The following is a 21,407-nucleotide window of genomic DNA, read 5'->3' as shown; positions in this document are numbered from 1 at the left end:
CTTGTTCCTGGATTTTACGTTTTATTATTTCTTAAACTCTCACATGTTGTTTCACAATGGCCCTTCGTCTCCCTCGTTGCAGAGGCGCTCTCTACAGTGAGCAGGGGCTGTTCTTCACTGCAGAGGCCGGGCTTCTCGTTAAGGCAGCTTCTCTTGTTGCGAAGCCTGCGCTCAGTAGCTGCCCCACCGTGGCGTGTGGGATCCCCCCAGATGGGATCAGACCCCTGTCTCCTGCACCGGCAGGCAAATTCTCACCCGCTGTACCACCAGGAACGCCCGCTTGTTCTCGGATTTTAAATCACATTTAGGAAGGTTTGCCCACTCCCCAGTTACAAAGAAATTCACACATTGCTCCTGGCACTTGCTTCACTTTTCACACTTGCTCTTGGACCCATTTGTGACTTGTCTCGTCTGGTGTGTTGCCCGGGTTCGATCTGGTCTTTTTCCGTGTGCTGACTGCTCGTCACATTGCTTGCTGACGACCTTGTCTCCTTCACCTCATCGTGGACTTCTTTCTCCAGGCTCCAGGGTCTGTCTCTGTAGGCCCTGCGTCCCTGTGCTTGTGTGTCTGCATGTGCCTGGGGCCTCGGGGTCCAGGGGCAGACCCAGAGGCAGGGAGGTCCCAACCTTCCTCCTTTCTCTTCTTGGAAAGGCTTTCTCAGCTGTTTTTGTCCTTCTCCTCCTCATGAGAACTTTACAGTCAGCTTTAGGTCCAGACGGGGAAACACACTCTAGTGCTTCTTAAGAGGAAGACGCTTCGCTTAATCACAGGCCACTCTTCTGTGACCACATGCACTTTAGTCCACCAGCTCCCCTGTCCGTGGACTCTCCAGGCAAGAACACTGGAGTGGGGTGCCATTCCCTTCTCCAGGGGATCTTCCCGACCCAGGGATCGAACCCGCGTCCCCCGCTTTGCAGGCAGAGTCCTCACCATCTGCAGGAACAGGTAGTTTCATAATGATGTTAAATTTATAAACTACTTGCTTGTAGAGAAATGGCTTTATGAGACTGTTTTCTTCTAGAATGAGGGTTTCCTCGTCTGACCAAGTCTAAGGTGCCCTTGAGGAGGCTCCAGAGTTTGCCTCATAGGGGTTCACATTGCTTCCCCATCTTTCCCGTGCAGTCACCTTCCGTGCTGCCGGAAAGGGTGCACCCCCCTTATCTTCTGCCCAGCACGCCCCCCACGGCCAGTCTTCCCGCGGGGCCTGAAACCTCCATTTCTGACTCTGTGTCTGTGGCACCAGCTCCCGGGGCTGGAAATGTCCCAGGGGGCTATCCCAGTGACGGGAAGCAGGGCACCAGGGGACCCTTCCTCTCCCCCGCCCCACCCCCCCGACTTCCCACCTCGGGCACCAATGAGATGCCCCTCTCCCGCAGATGGAGCAGGCAGAGCTGGGAAGTGGTGCTGGCCCCCTGCCCGCTCCGCAGGAAAGGAGCTGAGGAGAGGTCCTGGGGGCCCTGGGGCCGGGAGGCGGGCCCTGAGTGGGGCGCAGGGCTGCCCGTGTGCACAGGAGCTGGCCTCTGGCTCTTCCCGCAGGAGGCGGGCCAGGCGGCCTGTGTGGCCGTCTGCTGCCCCCTGCCTGGTACAGAAAGGGAGCCAGGGCAGAGAGGCCACATGCAGCCGTGTGCCTGCGGCCGGGCCGCCCCCATCAGGGCCAGGATACTGCAGTGGGAGGGTGTGGGGAGGCACGGGCGGGGGAGGCTGGCCACCATGGAGGGCAGGGCTGTGTGTACGCAGGTGCCAGCATGCACACGTGCGTGTCCGTGTGGGCCCGGCAAGGCACAGGGCAGTGAGGCAGCCTCCCTGAGGGGCCTGGGGCGGCTCTGCCGTGCTGATCCGTCATGGTGGGGCTGCCGCCATCCATCGCGGGAGGGGGGTGCAGGCAGGCAGACGGGCACCCTCCACGGCCACTGCACTTTATTGGGGTCAGACACACACCATCGTCCTCATCCACGGGCTCTCACATCCACGGTTCCCTGCCACACGCGTGGGGCACACACTCCCCCAGAAGTGGATCGGGAGTCACCACAGCAGCCTCGCTCTCGGGATGCAGGGTCAGCCGGCCCCATGGCGCCTCCGGCTTCGGCCAAGCCAGAGGCGCCTCCCTTGAGGACCGAGGCCAGCTCCAGTCCCGACGCGGTCCCGACATGGAGGGGGCTCCCACTGCCTGCTTTAGGGCCGGGACGCGGTGCAGCCCTCTGGCCCAGGAAGAAGGGGGTGGGCAGGGCATCCAGGGGCACCGAGGCGGAAGAGTCGGCACTGAAGCCCAGCTCCAGGCCCGGGGGAGACCCTCACGCCTCTGTCCAGAGGGTCTGGGCTTTGGAGGAGGGGCTCAGGGCAGGGCCTCCAGCGTCCACTCAGGGGCAGCTCCAAGGGTCTTCCCAGCTGGGGTGGGGCGGAGGGCCCCCTGGGCTCCTGCCTGAGCCAGCATCTCATCTCTCCGGCAACAGCATGAAGAAGGCAGCCTTCAGGAAGCGGCCAAAGCTGCAGAGCGCGGCCACCAGCCAGTGAGAGCGCAGGCCTGGGTCGGTGCTGACCACACACTTGAGCACGTCCGTCTGGGAGGGGAGAGGGCACAGTCAGGGCGTGGGGGGCGCAGTCCCGCCCCCCTGAGGTGGCCACGCCGCTTGACGGGATGCCTGCGGTGCAGACGGACGAAGGTCCGAGGCCGGACGTGAAGAGGCAGGAATCTGAGCAGGGCACTCCCCGGGTCCCCTTGCAGACGCCGTGGGGGACGACCCCTTAGAACAGGAGCCCAGCGGACAGCCACTCCTCACTTCCCTGTTTCTCCCTAGTCCTGCTAAGGAGCGCAGCCCCTGAGCCTGACCTCTGGTCGCACTGGCAATCAGCGTCCTGGCTGCCCCGGTGCCCAGCCCCGCCGGGCCCAAGGACAGGACAGGCAGGGGACGGAGCTGCCTGTGTCCCACCTGCCATGAGTCACCCTAGCAGTCAGACCCTCCCTGCCCCCGCCGCCCTGCCTCCACCGTGGCTCCAACCCCAGCCCAGGGCTGACCGCTGTCCCCATGGCCGGTGGGCTGCACACAGCTCTGCCACCACCCACTCTACAAAGAAGGCACCGCTCCCAGCAGCCCCCTGGCCGGGCCAGCTCTGGGCAGGTGACGTGGGATCCAGAGACAGAGGTGGGACATGGCTCTGACCCCCCAGTGGGCAGGGCAGCAGGCTTAGCTCTGGGCAGCGGGCACGCCCCGGGTCAGCCTTGAGGCAGGGATGCAGCCCCAGCCGCGACCCCCTCCCCTCCAGCCCGTCACCTCCCCACCACCCCGCGGGGGCCCTCACCCATCCGCCACGCCTCCGCAGCCAGGTTGCCAGCGTCTTCCGCACAAACTCCCCGAGACAGTCGACGAGGGCGTGCACCAGGGCGGGCTGGGCCTGCCGCACACAGTCCACGGCCAGCCCCGCGGCCACTGAGTACAGAGACACCACTTTGCCCCACGTGATGCCTGCAGGGAGAGAGAGGAATGCTGGCCACCAGAGGCCACCAAGACCCCGCTTCAGGCCAGCCGCCAGCGCCACCTGAAAGAGATGAGCCTCCCGGAGCCACGCACCCACCACCCCAAAGGTGACTGGGGTCAGCACCCAGGGCTAGCCTTGACCACCAGCTCCCCACCAGACAGGGAGCTATGTCACCTGGTTGCTGCGCAAGTCCCGGCCACCATCTGCTCAGGTCAGCTCTGCCAGCCCCATGGGCCATTCCTAGATGTCCTAAGCTTCTGTTCCACATCTGCACACCTGGGCCAGAGCCTGGAGAGGACCCAGCCTACCTCGGCCGGAGAAAGCAATGGAGTAGAAAAGCAGTTCGGCAAGGAGGGACCTGAGCTGGTCAACGGGGCTCAGGGTCCTGGCGCTGGAGGTACTGAACAGCAAGCAGCTTCGAGCTGCACCTGTCCCAGCCTGGTTGTCCCCGGAACAGAGCGGGGTGCTCGCCATGGAAAGAAGCTGAGGCCCAGCAGGAAGGGCCATCCCCAGACACCAAGCTGCTGAGGGCAAAACTAAGACGGAGCCTCCCTGGGGGAAGGACAGACACATGACAACCTGGGGACGAACGCCTGTCAGTCATAAAAAGCTCCTTAACACATAAAGAGATTCTGTACATCAAGGGGGAAAAAAAGATCCCCTGGAGACGGGAATGGCTATCGACTCCAGCATTCTTGTCTGGAAAATCCAAACAGAGGAGGCTGGCGGTCTACACACCATGGGGTCCCAAAGAGTCAGACATGACGGAGCAGCTAACACTTCCACTTTCAACATTTTCTAAAGAAACAGGAACACAAATTATGAATAGCTGATTCACAAAATAAAAAATACTAACAATACAATAGACGTAGTCGATAAAGCAGAAGTAGACGTTTTCCTGGAACTCTCTTGCTTTTTCGATGATCCAATAGATGTTGGCAATTTGATCTCTGGTTCCTCTGCCTTTTCTAAATCCAGCTTGAACATCTGGAAGTTCACGGTTCATACTGTTGAAGCCTGGCTTGGAGAATTTTGAGCATTACTTTGCTAGCCTGTGAGATGAGTGTAATTGTTCAGTAGTTTGAACATCCTTTGGCATTGCCTTTCTTTGGGATTGGAATGAAAACTGACCTTTTCCAGTCCTGTGGCCACTGAGAAATCTGTATGCAGGTCAAGAAGCAACAGTTAGAACTGGGCATGGAACAACAGATTAGTTCCAAATTGGGAAAGGAGTACGTCAAGGCTGAATATTGTCACCCTGCTTATTTAACTTACATGCAGAATATATCATGCGAAATGCTGGGCTGGATGAAGAACAAGATTGCCGGGAGAAATATCAATAACCTCAGCTATGCAGATGAAACCACCCTTATGGCAGAAAGCAAAGAACTAAAGAGACTCTTGATGAAAGTGAAAGAGGAAAGCGAAAAAGCTGGCTTAAAACTCAGCTTTCAGAAAACTAAGATCATGGCATCTGGTCCCATCACTTCATGGCAAATAGATGGGGAAACAGTGGAAACAGTGAAAGACTATTTTCTTGGGCTCCAAAATCACTGCAGATGGTGACTGCAGCCATGAAATTAAAAGACGATTACTCCTTGGAAAAAAAGCTATGACCAAGCTAGACAGCATATTAAAAAGCAGAGACATTACTTTGCCAACTAAGGTCCATCTAGTGAAAACTATAGTTTTTCAAGTAGTCATGTATGGATGTGAAAGGTGGACTATAAAGAAAGCTGAGCGCCAAAGAATTGATGCTTTTGAACTGTGGTGTTGGAGAAGACTCTTGAGAGTCCCTTGAAATGCAAGGAGATCAAACCAGTCAATCCTAAAGGAAATCAGTCCTGAATATTCATTGGAAGGACTGATGCTGAAGCTGAAGCTCCAATTACTTTGGCCATCTGATGGAAAGAGCTGACTCATTGGAAAAGACCCTGATCCTGGGAAAGATTGAAGGTGGGAGGAGAAGGAGATGACAGAGGATGAGATGGTTGGATGGCATCACCGGCTTAATGGACATGAGTTTTAGCAAGCTCCGGGAGTTGGTGATGGACTGGAAGGCTTGGCGTGCTGCAGTCCACGGGGTCGCAAAGAGTTGGACACGACTGAGCAACTGAATTACACTGAAGTGAATACACTAGACATGTGAAAAATGCTAACCCTCACTGATACTCAAAGAAGCGCCAATTAAAACGAGGTGTGAAGGATCGTCTACCAGGTTGAAAGTTGAGTGGCAATGTGTGGACCCAGGTTACTGTGCAGCCTGGCCCCTGTAACGGGAAAGACAGCTCAGGGCACCTGCCATCACCGGTGAGAGGACACCCCCTGGGGGCCGGGCCCTGGTCTGGCAGGAACAGCACAGGCGGGAAGAGCAGGCCCCGGACCCCTGCTCCCGGGGACGGTCGGTCACAGGAGCACACGTGAGCCAAATGAACACTTGTTCACAGTTAGCAAGAGGTGGAAATGACAAGACAGGAAGATACAGGAGTGGAAGAGCGTGAGGTGGGCCCCCTGCACAACAGAAGGTCATTTGGCCTCCAGAGGCAGGAGCTCTGATGGGGCCAGGGCCACGCCTGCTGAAACAACACGTCCCTGAAGGACGCAGACTCGAGTGTGAGTCCATTCCTGACGCAGCGGGGCCGGCAGGGCCGTGAGACAGGAGGCAGAGCGGTGGGCCCCAGGGCCGGCAGTGACAGCTTAGCGGGCCTGGGCAGCAGTGGCTGGGCAGCCCTGCGGGTGGACCGATGCCACCGAATCGCACACTCCAGGCGCCTAACCGGGGCTTCCCGCAGGGTTCACTGACCCAGACGCCGGGGTCCCAGTGCAGGCCCAGGGGTCGGGGAGCTCGACCACACACACCCCGAGCTGAGGTCAGACAACGAATAAAACGGTTAATCAGATACCACGTGAGTTTCACCTCGATTAAACGAAGATGGAAAAACCCCATGGACCAGGCCGTGTCGCGCCCCAGGCCCACCTGTTGCTTTGACTCCCACCCCCTTCCAAGCAGGCCAACGTCTGAAGCCCCCGCACCGGGCCCTGGCCCCCAGGACTCACTCCGCCAGCCTCAGCACCACCCGCGGGGCTGCCCACCCTCAGGGCTCTGCTCACAGGCCCCCTCCAAGGGGCACCCAGGCCGCGGGGGCACCACGTCCTGGGGGTGGCGCCATCATGCCGTGTTCACCAGCTGCTCACGGCACACCAGCCCTGGCAGGCCCCCCCCGGACTTGGCACCCCAGGTGGGCATGCGGGCTCCACGTGACCGCCACATCGGACCTGGAGAGAAAAGTTCTGGTCTGGGAGCTGCCAGAAGGCTGGTCTCCCACATGGGTCTTGGGTATGTCCTATCTTCTCTGAGCTCTTAGCGTTATTTTTCACGGAGACAGGGTCTCACTACCCAGCTTCCCTGGTGGCTCAGGTGGTAAAGAACCCACCAGCGATGTGGGAGACCTGGGTTCGATCCCTGGGTCGGGAAGATCCCCTGGAGGAGGGCATGGCAACTCCCTCCAGCATTCTTGCCTGAAGAACCCCATGGACAGAGGAGCCTGGCAGGCTGCAGTCCGTCCGGTCAAAGAGAGGTGGACACAACCAAGCAACTAGGCACACAGCAGTCTCAGGGCCATCAATTCATCTTCTGAAGCGTGAGACCCAAAACCTTCAAAAAGAAGACCCAGATGGGACTTCCCTGGTGCTCCAAGGGTCAGGACTGCACTTTCAGCGCAAAAAACTGAGAGCCAGTGTTCTTAGCGTGTTGACAATGTTCCACAACCACCACCGCTGCTGAATTCCAGGCATCTTTACTCCAAACCCCTGTCCCCATGAGAACGGCGCCCCTGTCACCCTGCCTCCTGGCAATCTCTCCTCTACTCGCCTCTGTGGATGACCTGATCTGGACATTTCACACAAACCAAATCACTCAGTAGGTCCCATTTTGTGTCTGACTCCAGCCAGGGAGCAAAACGTTTTCCAGGTTCCTCATATCATCCTGTGCATCACCACCGCGCTCCTTGTTACGGCGGAGCAAGGCTCCATCGGGTGGACCGACCGCCCACCAGGAGGCGAGCCTGGGCGGGGGTCCCTCTGCTGCTGGTGGAGGGTCTGAAGGCTCATGGACACGCCCTCGTGTGGACATGTGGCTTCCCTTCTCCGGGGCGAACCCCAGGGCATGGAGCTGCAGGGTCAGGTGAGGAAGCCATCAGTTACCCACTGAAGACGCTGGTCCACCGCAGCGGCTCTGCCTCCTGCGTGCTGGGTTCCGACGGCCTGCCTCCACCCCCGAGGGGTGCGAGCTGGAGTCTCCTGGCTGGACGTGCACTTCCCTGATGACTGACGAAGGCCAGCGGCTTCTCACGGACATCTCAGAAGAGATGACTATTCGGATCCTTTGCTCATGTTTAAATGAGGCTGCCTTTTTAGCACAGACTTCTGAGAGTGCTTTATCTCATGTGTTTTTTGATCTTTCCATGGTAAAATACTTTCTTCTTGTAATTAAAAGTAAAAAAAAATGAAAATACTTGCCAACTTTACGTTTTCCCACTTAAGGGAACCAAGAAACCCCTTCAGCCAAGACGCAGTGGGAGCGTCACCCCGCCAATGCGTGTGGGGGGCTCGGCAGCATCAGGGTGCCGGCACGTGGGGGGCACCCAAGCCCTACCCTGCAGTCCTCGAGCCGCCTACCCCACCAGCCACAGCCACAGAGGAGAGGGGCTGGCCCAGGAGGGTGACGGGGACGCGGGTCCAGCCCCGGGGTCAGCAGGCCAGGCCCCGCTGCGGGGAGAGGCCGCGGGGGTTCTGGGGTCCAGAGAGGTCGAGAAACTACCTGCAACACACACAGCGATGAGGGGCAGGCGGGAGTTGGGGCTGCCGCGAGGAGGGGGCGGAGCCAGCTGGGGGCGGAGCCCGGCCCGGGGTGGGTGTGGGGACCTCGGCCCCCGCGCGGCGGTTTCAGACCAGGCTCCAGGAGCCACTGCTGCCGCTCACCCTGCGCTCTGTCCCCAGGACACACCTCCCTCCCGGCCTCCCGGGCCCTCCTGGAACCCACAGCCTTTCTGGGCTCGTCTCTGGTGGCCGGCCCTGAGTGGTCTGGGCAGGCAGGGCTGGACGCTCCGGCCGGCCCCCCACCCTCCCTCCACCGCCCTGGGCCCTGGCCCGCGCCCGCCCGGCCGCATTCCCAGAAATGACCCTTCCTTTTAAAGCCAGCCCTCGGCTCATAAACTAGCTGCCCGCCCGACAGCTCGGAGACACACACAGGCGGCCACCCACACGCCGGCATCAGGCCGGGATGGGCCCGGGGGATGGAGGGGAGCCCAGTATGGCGGGCAGCCCTGGGTGCCTGCTGTGCCCCTTCCTGGCTGGCCCCTCCAGCTGCCTTCTCCACCAGGCCAGCCTGGATGCCCCTGCGCCCCACCCGGGGGGAGGGCTGTCAGGCCCTTCAGGGCGCCCTGGTCTCTCCCCACCCCTCGGGGTCCTGCCCGGGGTGCGCAGACCCTATGGAGGCTGGCCTACAGCTGGCGGTCCTGTGTCCCACACCTTCAACGCCGGCCCGCCCGCCAGGGGTCAGGAGGCCCCTCAGAGGGGGACACAGGAAGGCAACACCCTGAGGGTGGGGTCAGCAGACGGGGCCTCTGACGGGCCTGCAGCCCCTCCATCTGGCCCCATCTCCAGTGGGTGAGCGGAGGGTCCCCCTCAGGGCAGGGATGGTGGTCCTGGCTCCTCTGCCCCGAAGCCCTTCGGTGCTAAGCACACCTCGGCTGAGCAAAGGCAAGGAGAGCACCAGGTCACACCACCAGTCAGCGAAGGACTGGAGGCCTCCCGGCTGCCTGGGGCCTCCTCTGCAGCAGGTTGTGTCCCCAAAGCCCCAGGGGGAAGGGGGCCCTCCCCACTCTCAATGCTGCCTGGCCACTCACACCTGTCCTCCAGCCGGGATGCAGCCCCGAGCACTCAGCTGTGGGCCCGCGTGGACCCCTCCCCGAGGCTGGGACCACCATCCGTGCCTCAGGGTCCCCGGCCAATGCGGCTCCAGGTGCTGGGGGGCACGCCGGGTCGGCCAAGGAGAAGGTGCTGTCCCGGGCGGGGCTCTGCTCCTGGACACCCGGCAACGCCTGGCGTCTGCTCCGTACCAGGACCCGGGAATGCGGTGGGTGCACCAAGCTGGGCACCGGCTCACAGGTGGACCACAGGGAGCCCGCGGGCTTCCCAGGAGGGGACGTGGGGATGGGGGTGGCTGGGGACGAGCCCGGGGGCCTCCCGTGAGCCTGGAGGCAGGTGTGTGGACAGGAGCAGCAGGAGGTGCCCTCAGGTGAGGAAGTGAGAGAAGGAGGCAACAGGGATAGACGTCGCCCGCCGCCAGGGCCCAGAGGGAGGCTCTGGGAAGCCCACAGGGGCCAGCCAGGTGGCCCAGGTGAGGCACCCCCACTGCAGAGCGCCACTCCTGCAGGGGGGCTGGCTGGCAACGTGCCTCTGCCCAACAGACTCCGGTGCAGCAACCCCGAGACTTTTCAGGTTCCAGGAGCCTGGCAGCACCCACTCCAGCTGCCAGGGAGTGGGCATCGCGCTGCAAGAAGCCCAGGTGGGCAGCAGCGCCAGCTAGTGGCCTCACACACGCCACCAGCCAGGACTTCCAGCCAGCACAGCCCCAGGACCCCATGAGGGGCCCACCGCCCTCAGACCCATGGAGGTTCCCCGACAAGCCCACCTGTGCTGCAGCCTCGGCCCCGACGACTCCCAGGCCCCAGGCCCCCTGGCACCGCGGGTCCCCGGCCTGGATACGAAGCCTCACCTGCAGAGAAGATCTGGGTCGCCACAGCCAGGAAGGCGTCGGTCACCACGGTCTCCGACTGCAGGGAGAGGTTCAGCTGGCGGGCCACGTTGCGGTAGACACTGGGCCGGATCAGCTCCAGCTCGTCCGCTGCTCGGGCACAGGGCTGGGTCAGAGGGGTCCCATGGGCCAGGGGGCCAGCCCACAGCCGCAGCAGGGGCCCTGACCCCAGCCTGATCCATGACCCCCAACCTCTCCCATGCCCACCCACTTGACACCACCCCCAGGGTCCTCAGGGACAAGGCCAGGGAGGTGTGGTGGGCACCCCAGACCTGCCTGTGGGCTGCCCTTCTGACAAGTCAGCCACGCCCCGCCCCCTCCCTGGGGCAGAGCCGGCTGGGCCGGTGCGGCGGGAATCCCGGGCGTGCCTGCTCAGTGACTCACAGCATACAGCAAGCTGCCCAGGCGGGCAGCCAGCCCCAACGTGGGCAGGGTGGGGGCCAGCGACCCCACACAGGTGGGGAACCCGAGGCTGCCTCGGGGCAGCCTCGCCAGGCCCAGCATCATTCAGGAAACCAGAGACCCAGCCACTGCCCGGAGGCAGCAGGCCTGGGCTCCTGGTGCCTGGCGGGGATGCCCGTCAGTGGAGGAACGCCCTCGCGGGGCCCCGTCTACACCATGTCCGCAGGGACGCGCCGGAACCCCTCTCAGCCCACGCACTGGGTGTCCCCCAGCCCGGCCGCTTCTCCAGCCAAAGCAAACAGGGAAATGCTTCCCACTGGAGGTCCCGGTGATAAGGGCGACGCGTCAGCCCTGCAGCCAGCTGCACTCCATCCAATTCAGGAAGATCTGAAGCCAGAGTGGGACTGAGGCTGGTGGAGCCATGGGGGCGGTGGCATGGAAACTCCCAGGGCGGGCCTGGCCAGCCATTCCCACGCACAGACCCGGGGGGCGACCGGGGACTGGCCCCAAGAGACCAGCTGCGGGGGCGCGCCCCCTGCCTCTTCTTGTTTGCTGCTGCTCTCAGAGCTGGGCGTCTGTGCAGGGAGGGGCTGGGGGTGCTGGGGGCAAGGGACGGCTCCAGGCCGTGACAAGAAGCGGTGGGGGCGAGGGGGGGCTCACGTGGAGCAGCTCACAAGGGCCGCATGTTGGGAGTCCAAGCTACCTCCCTCCGGGGGGCCCTCGGCCGCCTGACAGATGCTGAGCCCAGGCACTGGCAGTGAAAGCAGCTTGGGGAGAGCCCTGAGGCCTGGCCCTGCGGAGGGCCAGCGTGGGGCACTTGGCTGGACTCTGCTCCCCCAGTCCCGGCCGGAAGCATCCCAGGCTCCCTGGATCCGAGGTCACAGTTCGGAAGGGACAGTGATTAGCGGAGCCCACAGCGGGGCTTTCCAGACAAGTTCAAACAACAGGGACCCTGTCCTAAGGCCCTGTTCCAGGGAAGGCCGTGGAGCTGGGGGCCAGCAGGGCCGCAGGGCAGGCCAGGAAAAAGGAAGGACTTCCTCCCAGCCACTCCAGGGGCCTCTCAGCAGCCCGAGATACCGAATTCTCCAGGGCCCTCTGGAACGTTCAGCCCAGGCTTGTCCCTACAGCCCAGCTGGAAGAAACGGTTTGGGCCCTGGCCTCAGGGGAGCACAGGCACTCTGGACCTTTGGCTGAAACCTCAAACTTCACGTGCTCCCCTCCCCCAAGACCCTGGTGGGACAGCACCCTCCTGCAGCTCTCAGCTGCACACCATGCCAACACTCCTGGGCAGACCAGGTCTACACAGCCTTGTCCCCAGGGTCCACAGAACACAAGGGCCAGCCCGAGAAGAGGCGGGCATCCCCTTCCACGGGGTGCTCCCTCCAACCCAGGGTCCTGGGCCAGTCTCTCAACCCACTCTGTCTGGAGAGCCACCCAGTCAGGGTGCCATCTGTGCCCCCACGCACCCCCCCCCCAGTGCACACTCCCCGCGTGGAAGGTCATGCCGGGCGGTGTAGAACTGGGCAACCTTAGTCCCTGTGGCGAGATGGGTGGAATGAGTCAGCTGAAAGGGTCCCTCCCTCTCTGCGGTCCTTGGAGAAGATGGAGCCAGTTAAGCCGATGACCCCGGAATCAACTACCCGACCACGTCTACACAGCAAGCTGTGCAGGCGGGGTTCGCAGCGGCCCGGCCTCACACGGTCTCTGCTCTCCTAGGCGCTAATTTCTGCAGGAGCCAGTGGAGGCCTCCAAACCCAGAGAAAAGAGCAGCCCACGCAGGACTGCAGCCAGTAACTGTGAGGACCTATTTTCCAAAACAAACATCAGGACACGTGGTCCGACAAAGGATTTTTGTGCCCAGCTAAGTACAAGGGTCACTCTGGAAATTTAGCCACGAAAACATCATTCCTCCCGGAGTTTTCTATTCTTTATGGCCAGGATGTGTGTAATCTGGGCTCAGTAGGCAGATGGGAGGTCTGGCGGGTGCACAGCCAGCTGACTGGGGAGCTAGGAGAGGGGGGTGCTGGAGGGAACCCCTGCCCGCCTTGCGGGATAGATTCCTCAGGGCACCAGGACCAGTCCCCTCCCTGCCGCGGAGGGAAGACAGAGGCCCGGCCACCCGGTGGGCTGCCAGTGCAAGGACAGCTGTACCCGAGGCGCTGAGTGTCCGCCCGCCCGACAGGCTGGAAGGGGCAGCCTGGGGACCCCGCCGGCCGGCCGGCGCCCGCACTCACCCAGGCGCAGCAGCACGGCGCACACCTCCGCCAGGCGGCCGCCGGGGACCGGCGCGGCGCGCTCAGGCGCGCTCCAGGAGAGGCCAGCGCGTAGCAGCCGCGCGTGCACGAACTCGCGGCCGAGCGCCTTGGCCTGGGCCACCAGCTCCTTGTCGGTGGGCGAGCGGTCAAAGGCGTCCATGATCTCGGCGGCGAAGACCGAGGAGCGCCGCAGCACCTCCATGGCGGGGACGAGGGCGGGGGGCGCCGCACCTGCGGGCAGACGGCGCTCAGACGGGCCCACCCTGTCGCCCCGGCCAGGCTGCGAAGGGGAAGGCCGGCCGCGCGGAGGGCGGGCAGCGGGGCGTGGGGAGGGGGCGCGGCGCGCGCCGGGGCGCACTGGGAGGCCGGGCGGGGCTGGGCTCCGGGGCAGGGCTCCGGCCGGCTGCGGGTGAGCGCTCCGGTTGGTGCTCCAGATCTTTAAAAGCGCGGAGTCACATTCTTTCAGATGCCAAGCTCAACCACAAGGATCCTCGCGGCCGCCGAGGATAGGAGGGACCGCGGCGAAATGGCGATTTGCTCCGGGGCCGCCGCACCCGCGCGCGAAGACTAGTGCGCGAGCGACGGAAGCGTGGGCACGGCCCGACCTGCGCCCAGCCGGCGGCCGCCGGGACCCCGGCCCGGCCCCGCGTCCTGGGCCGCCCGCCTCCGCGCCTCGCGATCCTCGGCGCCTGTCCCCGGCCTCGCCGTCCCCATGGCTCCGCCCGCCCGCCCGCTCACCTCTCCCGCCGCATGTCTCGGGCGCGGGGGCCGGGGACGACTGCTGGCTTCAGGACCTGCGAGCCGCCGCCCCCGCCGCTCGGGATCCTTCCATTCAAACCGGCGAGGCCGCGCGCCCCGCCCCGGTGCCCGCCCAGTCTACGCCGAGCCGGCTGGGGCGCCGAGTGCGCGGGGCCTTGGGCCCTCCCGGGGCTCTGGCGGCGTCGTCGGGGGCGAGGGGAGCTTGGTCAGCACTGCGCGACTCTCCTCCCGCTAGAGGCGAGGCTTGGGGCTTTGCCTTCTAAGGGAAAGGCAACCCCGGGGCGGAGCCGCGGCCGGAGCTTCCCCGCCGCCGCCCCGCTTAAGGAGGACCGGGCTAGTTCCCAGGGCGCGCTCTGGGAGGGCCTGGGGGCGGGAGCTGTCCCCGCCGGGCCCGGTGAGCAGGACCTAGCAGGGGCCCCAGCCGCGTGGGCTCGCACCCCGGCTCCACTAGCGTATTAATTTCTGGAGAGTCTTTATATATTCTGGGTGCTGTGTCCCTGGCCTTACGCCTGGCTGGACATTGTATCGACAGACGCACATTTGTGTGCGCTTTGACTGGAGTTACTGCCACTCTCCTCTGCCATCTTTGGTGTTGCTATGTTGAACAGTCTTCTCCATGACATCTAATTTATCACTTTTCTCACCTTCAGGGATTTTTCATTAGGACATTCTCCCCTGTTTTAGAAGCTTAATTGTTTTAGCATTCACATTTATTTCTGTGATGGACTGCAGGTTAATTCTTGTGAATATTGTGGCAGGGGCCAGAGCGCGTCTTTTCCATATGGATGTCCAGTGGACCATCACTGTTTATTGCAAAGACCATCCTCTTCCCACTGATGTGGAGAACAGTCCGCAGGATAAACCAAGCGACTGTGTACGTGAGGCTCTGTTCTGGGTGCTTTTCTGTCCCCCGTCCCATTTCTCTCTCTCTTGGTATGTGGGTTCTTATTTCCCAGGTCAGGGATCGAACCCACACTGTGGAAGAGTGGCTTTAACCAGTGGACAGCCAGGGACATCCCTGTTTATCCACAAGTCAGCATCCCACAGTTCAAACAACAAGCAGGATGTGCCCACGTGCCTGAATTCACATGTGTACAACACTGTACCCGCTATCTGTGAACGCATGTTCTTTCCATGTGTGCATAGGATGTTAAACGAAATAGATCATGTCCTGGGCCAGGGAGTCTCAACAAATTTCAAAGGATTGAAATTATACACGAGTGTGTCCTCTCTGAAATAAATTAAAACTCAAAAACAGGAAAACTACAAGAAAGCCTCCAAGGACTTGGAATTGAATATCACACTTCTAAATCATCAATGAGCCAAATAATAAATCACAGGAAAAGTTGTAGAATAATTTAAAATGAACAGTAGTGAAAATATGGCACATTAAATGCTGTGGAAGGCAGATAAAGCAGTCCTTTGAGGAAAATTTATAGCTTTAGAAAAAAGTTTGAAAATTAATGCTCTAAGCTGCAACTCAAGAAGCTAGAAGAAGAACAACAAATTAAACTCCAAAGTGAGAGGAAATAAAAGTAAAAGCAGAAATTGGTGGGGAAAAAAGCAAAACTCAGGGGAAATCACTCAAGCCAAAAGTTGGTACTTTGAAGAGAATGCAATGGATAAACCCCTGGAAATAATGGATTAAAAAAAGGAAACATAAATTCCAATGTCAGGAATGAAAAAGAGGACATAACCACAGATATAGCAAACTTTAAAAAGGTAAGAGGCTTCCCTGGGGATCTGCTGGTTGAAACTCTGTGCTCCCAGTGCAAGCTGACTCAGCTCCAGCTCAATCGCTGCTCAAGAAACTAGATCCCACATGCTGCAACTCAGAGTTCGCATGCCGCAGCTAAGACCAGGCACAGCCGAAGCATTCTTCAAAGGTGACGAGAGGATAGTGTGAGCAACTTTATAGAAGTAATTTGAAATGTAAATGAAATAATTCACCAAAACTGACACTAGAAGCAATAGAAAATTCTGGGTAGTCCTATAACAATTAAATAAATTTCATTCAAATTTAAAACTTCCCACAAAGAAACTTCTAGGTTCAGATGGTTTCACTGAGGAATCTCTCTAAACAGTTGAAGAAGTATCACTGACCTTGTGCAAACCTGTATAAATAATAGAAGATGAAGGAGCCTCTCCCACCGCATTTTGTGAGCCCGTCGTGACACTGATCCTGATGCTGCTGGGAGGCATTGAGCCTCTGTCTGCCTTGGCTTCCCCATCTGCAGAACAGAGAAAATGATAACACCTACATTCTGTGGACAGAGTCAGTGCATCCATGTATGAAAGAACTTGTCATATAGGAATGGCTCAGGAAATCAGCCCTGAATATTCACTGGCAGGACTGGTGCTGAAGCTGAAGCTCCAATACTTTGGCCGCCTGATGCGAAGAAGTGACTCATTGGAAAAGACCCTGATGCTGGGAAAGACTGAAGGCAGGAGAAGGGGACCACAGAGGATGAGGTGGTTGGATGGCATCACTGACTCAACGGACGTGAGTTTGAGTAGGCTCCGGGAGATGGTGGAGGACAGGGAGGCCTGGTGTGCTGACGTCCATGGGGCCCAAGAGTCGGAGGTGACTTGACTGAAGAGCAGGGGCTCAGTAACTGTCAACGGTTTTTTCAGAAAAACCCTGAAATGTGAGTGTGCATCTAACACACTCTTTAACATAGAGCCTGGAGCAGGACAGAGTCTGCCTGTGGCATTTCTGAAGAGCCCTAAGATTTGGATGGAGGGGGAAATGGCAACCCACTCCAGTATTCCTGCCTGGAAAATTCCATAGACAGAGGAGCCTGGTGGGCCCCAGTCCATGGGGTTGCAAAGAGTCGGACATGACTGAGTGACTGAGTACATAGTGAGATTTGGGATCACCCGATGAAATGCGTAAGCTCAGAGCGGGAAGGGACTCGCCAAGGCACCCGCGCAGGACTGAGCAGAGCCCGGCGCGATTCCCGGGCCGACGGGCTGACCTTTGGCCGGGAGGAGCCAGTGCCTCCCCCAGCATGTGGCCTGCTCTGCTCTAAGCCTGTCTCCTCTTGCCAGAAACGGGATCCTGAGGAGGGACGCGGGCTCTGACCCGGGACCCATGGGCACGCCTGGGCAGCATGGCCCCTTCAGGACAGGAGCCACGTGCTCGGGGATGGAGGAGCCCGACCCTGAGCTTGTTCACGGCATCCTCGAACCCTGAGACTCTTAAAGAATCACAGAAGTGGGAGGCGTCAACCCCCCTGACAGGGTCAGCCCCACCCCGCTGCCCCGGCAGATCCAGCCCTCACCCCGGGAGGCCGCTGAGAGCCTTGCGGGGGACGTGCAGGGTTGCGGGATCAGAGTGGGCTGGCTCTCAGGGGTCTCCTCTCGTGCCTCTGCGGCCCCCACCCACCCCAGGGACTAAAAGGTGGGTGCCGCAGTCTGGCTCCCACGCAGCTCCTGGTGTGCTGGGGGTCCCGCTGCTGATGCTGGGGAGCCGGAACCCCCACTGTCCCCTCCGCAGAGCTGTGTGGGTGCGGAGCGGGCCCTGCTCCTGAGGATGCTGCCTGGGGGATGTCAGTCCCGCTCTCCCAGATCGGAGGGGCTGACAGCGATGGGGCTGCCCCTTGGGGCCGGGGCACAGGCAGCCCCTCCAGGCTTGAGGCTTGGGGGCGGGGGTGGCTCAGAACTGTCCAGGGCCAGCCCCTAGCCGTCTGTTTTCTGCCCGAACCTCATTCTTCACGGGAAATCAGAGCCCAGGCCAGAGAGAGGGTTTTGTATAAACTTGGAGGAGAGTGAGATAAACAGCCTGGGAGCCTACAGCATACAGAGCAGAATGGCCAAGGGAGGGCTCCACGTGCCCGGCTTTCCAGTGCACCCCGCCGTGTGCAGGGGAGACTGGCAGGGTGGGCTCCAGTGTGGTGTGGGCGCCTGCCCCGGGCCCCCTGGGCCAGCCAGGCTGTGCCTGCCCGCTTCGGCAGCACCCTGGGGTAGTTGTAAGGTGTAGCAGTAAGGTGGAGTCATTTGTCTGCAGTGTGGACGGGTGCCGTGTTCTGGGATGCCCTTGCAGGCCCCCAGCAGCTGGTGGGGCCCAGCATCTTCCCTTCCGTCTTCCTTCTGATCCTCAGGACTGCACCCGGTAGGGGTTTTTCTCGGTTTCTCCAGCCTGACCTCTTTCTCTTATTGGCTGGGCCCTGTTCTTTATTTTCTGGGTGTTAATCTCTTGCCTGCAAATGTCCCCCACCCCCATCCCGCCTCCAGGACTCCTAAACCAGCCACCCAGGCTTTGTTCCTGGCCTTCTGCTGTGCTTTTCAAAAATCCATTTTTGTGACTGTTAAAAAGAGGCTTGTTTCTTTTTCTGCCCCAAATCAGGCTGGCAGTTGGTCTTGCGTTTCCTGCTGGAGACACCTGTGCTTTTCCAGGACTTAACCCCCCGAGCTGACCTACCCCGGCTTCAGGCCGTCACCCTTCCTATTACTCTATTGTGTGAATTGATATCTGGCGCAGCAATTTCAACTCCAGGCATTTTTGTGTGCATTTCTTGTGTCCATAATCGAAAGAATCCAGCGCCTGGGGAGTGTTTTTCCACCACCAGCAGGCATCTGGAGACCACGTCCCAGGTGAGCACTCTGCAAATCATGGCTCATCCGGGCACCTCCTCTGAGTGACTCTGCTTCCACTGTGTCATTCCTCAGCGGGGCGCCTACGGGGCGGGGTGCAGGGATGGGGAAGGAACTAGGTCCCCCAGCCACACTCCTACCTCCCGGCCCCCAGCTTTCTTTCTTAAGAATCTTTTACTGAGGGAGTTCCCTGGGGGACCAGTGGCTAAGACGCCATGCTCCCAGTGCAGGGCCGCTGGGTTCAGTCCCTGGGAACTAGGTCCTCCATGCCACAGCTAAGACCGGGTACAGCCACACAGATAAAGAACAGTTTAAGTGCACTGGCCTCGAGCTGCTTCGCACTGCCCTCCGCTGTGCTCTCTTCCGTGAGGGCCTAGCGCAGGCCACTGCGGTGCCCCCTGTGCTGTGGGGGCCGTGCTCCTCCCTCCAATAGTTTGCACCTGCTGATCCCAAACGCCTGCTCCACGCTCCCCCACCCCCCTGGCAACAGCAGCTTGTTCTCTGTGCCTGTGAGTGTTTCTGCTTCAAGGGGAGATCTTTGGTGTCGTATTTCAAGAGTCTTCATATAAGTGATAGCGTAAGGTGTTTGTCTTTTTTTGACTTACTTCATTTAGTATGCGGCGACAAATGGCATTGTTTTTACTCTTTCTGAATGGATTAGTAATATTCCACTTTATATATATATATATATATATATATATGTACGTACATAATACAAACTGCCCCTTATTTATCCATTCATCTGTCGATGGACGTTTAAGTTGCATCTTTGTCTTGGCTATTATAAATACTGCTGCTGTGAACACTGGGATGCATGCTTCCTTTTGAATTATAGTTTTGGCTTTCCTGGTGGTTCAGTGTAAAGAATCTGCCTACAGAAGTGCAGGAGACCCGGGGTCGATCCCTGGGTCAGGAAGATCCTCTGAAGAAGAGAATGGCAACCCACTGCAGTGTTCGTGCCTGGAGGAGTCCGTGAACAGAGGAGCCTGGCGGGCTGCAGTCCCTGGGGTCACGAGGAGCTGGACACGATGCAGTGAGTGACAGGCAAGAGCAGCAAAGCACGCGCGGGAGTGGAGCTGCTGGGTGGGACAGAAGCTCTCGCTCTCGCTTCTTTCAGGGACTGTGCTCCATAGGGGATGGGGATGCGCCAGTCTATCTTCCCACCAACAGTGCCTCCCTTTTCTCCACACCCTCTCCAGCTTTTACTGTTGATAGACTTTTTAATGATGGCCGTTCTGACCGGTGTGTGTGGAGGGGTAGCTCACTGCAGTTTTGATTGGCGTTTCTTTAATCGTCACCAATGCTGAGCGTCTTTGCTCTGGCATCCGATTGGCCACCTGGATCCCTTCTTTGGAGAAACTCTGGTCGTGTCTTCTGCCCATTGTTCAGTCGGGCTGTTTGTTTTCCTGTCACTGAGTCCCATGCGCTATTTGTCTGTTTTGGAGGTTAAGCCTCTGCCGGTCTCATCATTTGCAGTCATTTTCTCCCAGTCTGTAGGCTGTCCTCCTCTTCTGGACATGGTTTCCTTTTCTTGTGCAGAAGGTTGTGAGGTTGATTACTTTCCCTTGTTTCCTGCTTGTTTACTTTCGCTTTTATCTCTGTTGCCTTGGGCGGCTCAACTCTGACGGATTTCAGCATTTGGTAGATTTACGTCAGAGCATGTTTTGCCTGTGGTCTCCTCTAGAGTTTCATGGTGTCTTGTCTTATATTTAAGGGACTTCCCTGGTGGCTCAGACGGAAAGTGTCTGTCTACAATGTGGGAGACTTGGGTTCGATCCCTGGGTCGGGAAGTTCCCTGGGAAGGAAATGGCAACCCACTCCAGTACTCTTGCCTAGAAAGTCCCATGGATGGAGGAGCCTGATGTCCATGGGGTCGCAAAGAGCTGGACACGACGGAGCGACTTCCCTTTCTTTCTTTCCTCTAGAGTTTTATGGTGTCTTATTTTACATTTAAGCCTCTAACCCATTCTGAGTTTATTTCTGTGTGTGGTGGGAGGGAGTCACTCGTTTACATGCAGCTGTCCGGCTTTCCCAGCACCACTTGCTGAAGAGAAGGTCTTTTTCCTCTTGTGCATTCTTGCCTGTCTGAGCAGGACTAGCTGTCTGTAGGTGTGTGGGTTTCTTTCTTGCTGGTCTCTCTTTCTTTTTAAAATTTCCAGCTTCTTCTTTCCCTTGGGCTGCTGGAGGTTCTGCTCTGTGTAATAGACTTGGAGTCATGCTCACAGCTCTAATTTCCTAGGGGCCTTCCACGCACCCCACAGTGCCCCCAGGCGCGTCCGAGCACCCGGGCTTCCCAGGACTCAGGTGCCCCCCCAGATGACGACACCCAGCGTCCGTGGGCCCTCATCCCACGGCCCCTCACTCCCCCGGGACTCCCTCAGGACCACAGTGTGTGGGCTGCCGTTACCCCATCGTGCTCTTTCCCCTAAGATTTATTTTTGTGTGAATTTCTTGGCTGTGGTGGGTCTTCGCTGATGCACAGGCTTTTCCTCTGTGGGGAGGGGAGGGCTGCTCTTCCTTGTCCTGAGGAGGCTTCTCGTTGCAGCGGCCTCTCCGGTGGAACACCGGGCTTCCAGGCCTAGAGCACACCCCTGTGGGGTCCTCCTGGAGCAGGGATCAGACTGGTGACCCTGACTTGCAAAGCAAATGCTTAACCACTGGACCACCAGGGAAGCCCCTTACCCTGTCCGATGAAAGACAGGGCAACAGGGAGCAAGCATCTGCAATGGTGCCCTTTAACCATCCACACTGAAGGTGTCCCTTGGGCTGCAAGGGGACCCACCCAGTCCATCCTAGAGGAGATCAGCCCTGAATGTTCATCGGAAGGACTGGTCCTGAAGCTGAAGCTCCAGTACTTGGCCACCTGATGCGAAGAACTGACTTATTGGAAAAGACCCTGATGCTGGGAAAGATTGAAGGCAGGAGGAGAAGGGGACGGCAGAGGATGAGATGGTTGGATGGCATCACCAACTCAATGGACATGGGTTTGAGCAAGCTCCAGGAGTTGGTGATAGACAGGGAGGCCTGGCGTGCTGCAGTCCATGGGGTCGCAAAGAGTCGGACACGACCGAGCTGAACTGAGCTGAAGGTGACAGCTCCCACA

The 21,407-nt window shown here is 59.5% G+C and overlaps 1 protein-coding gene across 1 annotated transcript; it reads right to left on the bottom strand.

The window, feature by feature from the left end:
• Window positions 1–1,901: 1,901 nt before the first annotated feature.
• On the bottom strand, window positions 1,902–13,965 carry BOK (BCL2 family apoptosis regulator BOK). Its single transcript, XM_040232034.1, has 5 exons — window positions 13,688–13,965; window positions 12,929–13,180; window positions 10,254–10,382; window positions 3,299–3,462; window positions 1,902–2,559 (listed from the first exon to the last, which is right to left on the bottom strand). Exons 2-5 carry the CDS (start codon window positions 13,149–13,151, stop codon window positions 2,434–2,436), a joined length of 642 nt encoding a protein of 213 aa, XP_040087968.1. The 5' UTR covers window positions 13,152–13,180; window positions 13,688–13,965; the 3' UTR covers window positions 1,902–2,433.
• Between the last annotated feature and the right edge of the window lie 7,442 nt (window positions 13,966–21,407).

This window comes from Oryx dammah, unplaced genomic scaffold (genome assembly GCF_014754425.2).
Source record: "Oryx dammah isolate SB20612 unplaced genomic scaffold, SCBI_Odam_1.1 HiC_scaffold_28, whole genome shotgun sequence".
Lineage (NCBI taxonomy): Eukaryota > Metazoa > Chordata > Mammalia > Artiodactyla > Bovidae > Oryx > Oryx dammah.
The sequence above is the reverse complement of the archived record's forward strand: the minus strand, read 5'-3'. Positions and strand labels throughout refer to the sequence as shown.

Bases quoted from the DNA above. Each gene is read 5' to 3' on its own strand.
- BOK (XM_040232034.1), bottom strand. From the start codon at position 13,151: ATGGAGGTGCTGCGGCGCTCCTCGGTCTTCGCCGCCGAGATCATGGAC. The intron at 10,383-12,928 runs GTGAGTGCGGGC...GTGCCCGAGCAG, and splicing joins CGCCGTGCTGCTGCGCCTGG to CGGACGAGCTGGAGCTGATC. The intron at 2,560-3,298 runs GTGAGGGCCCCC...CTCCCCTCCCAG, and splicing joins TGCGGAGGCGTGGCGGATGG to ACGGACGTGCTCAAGTGTGT.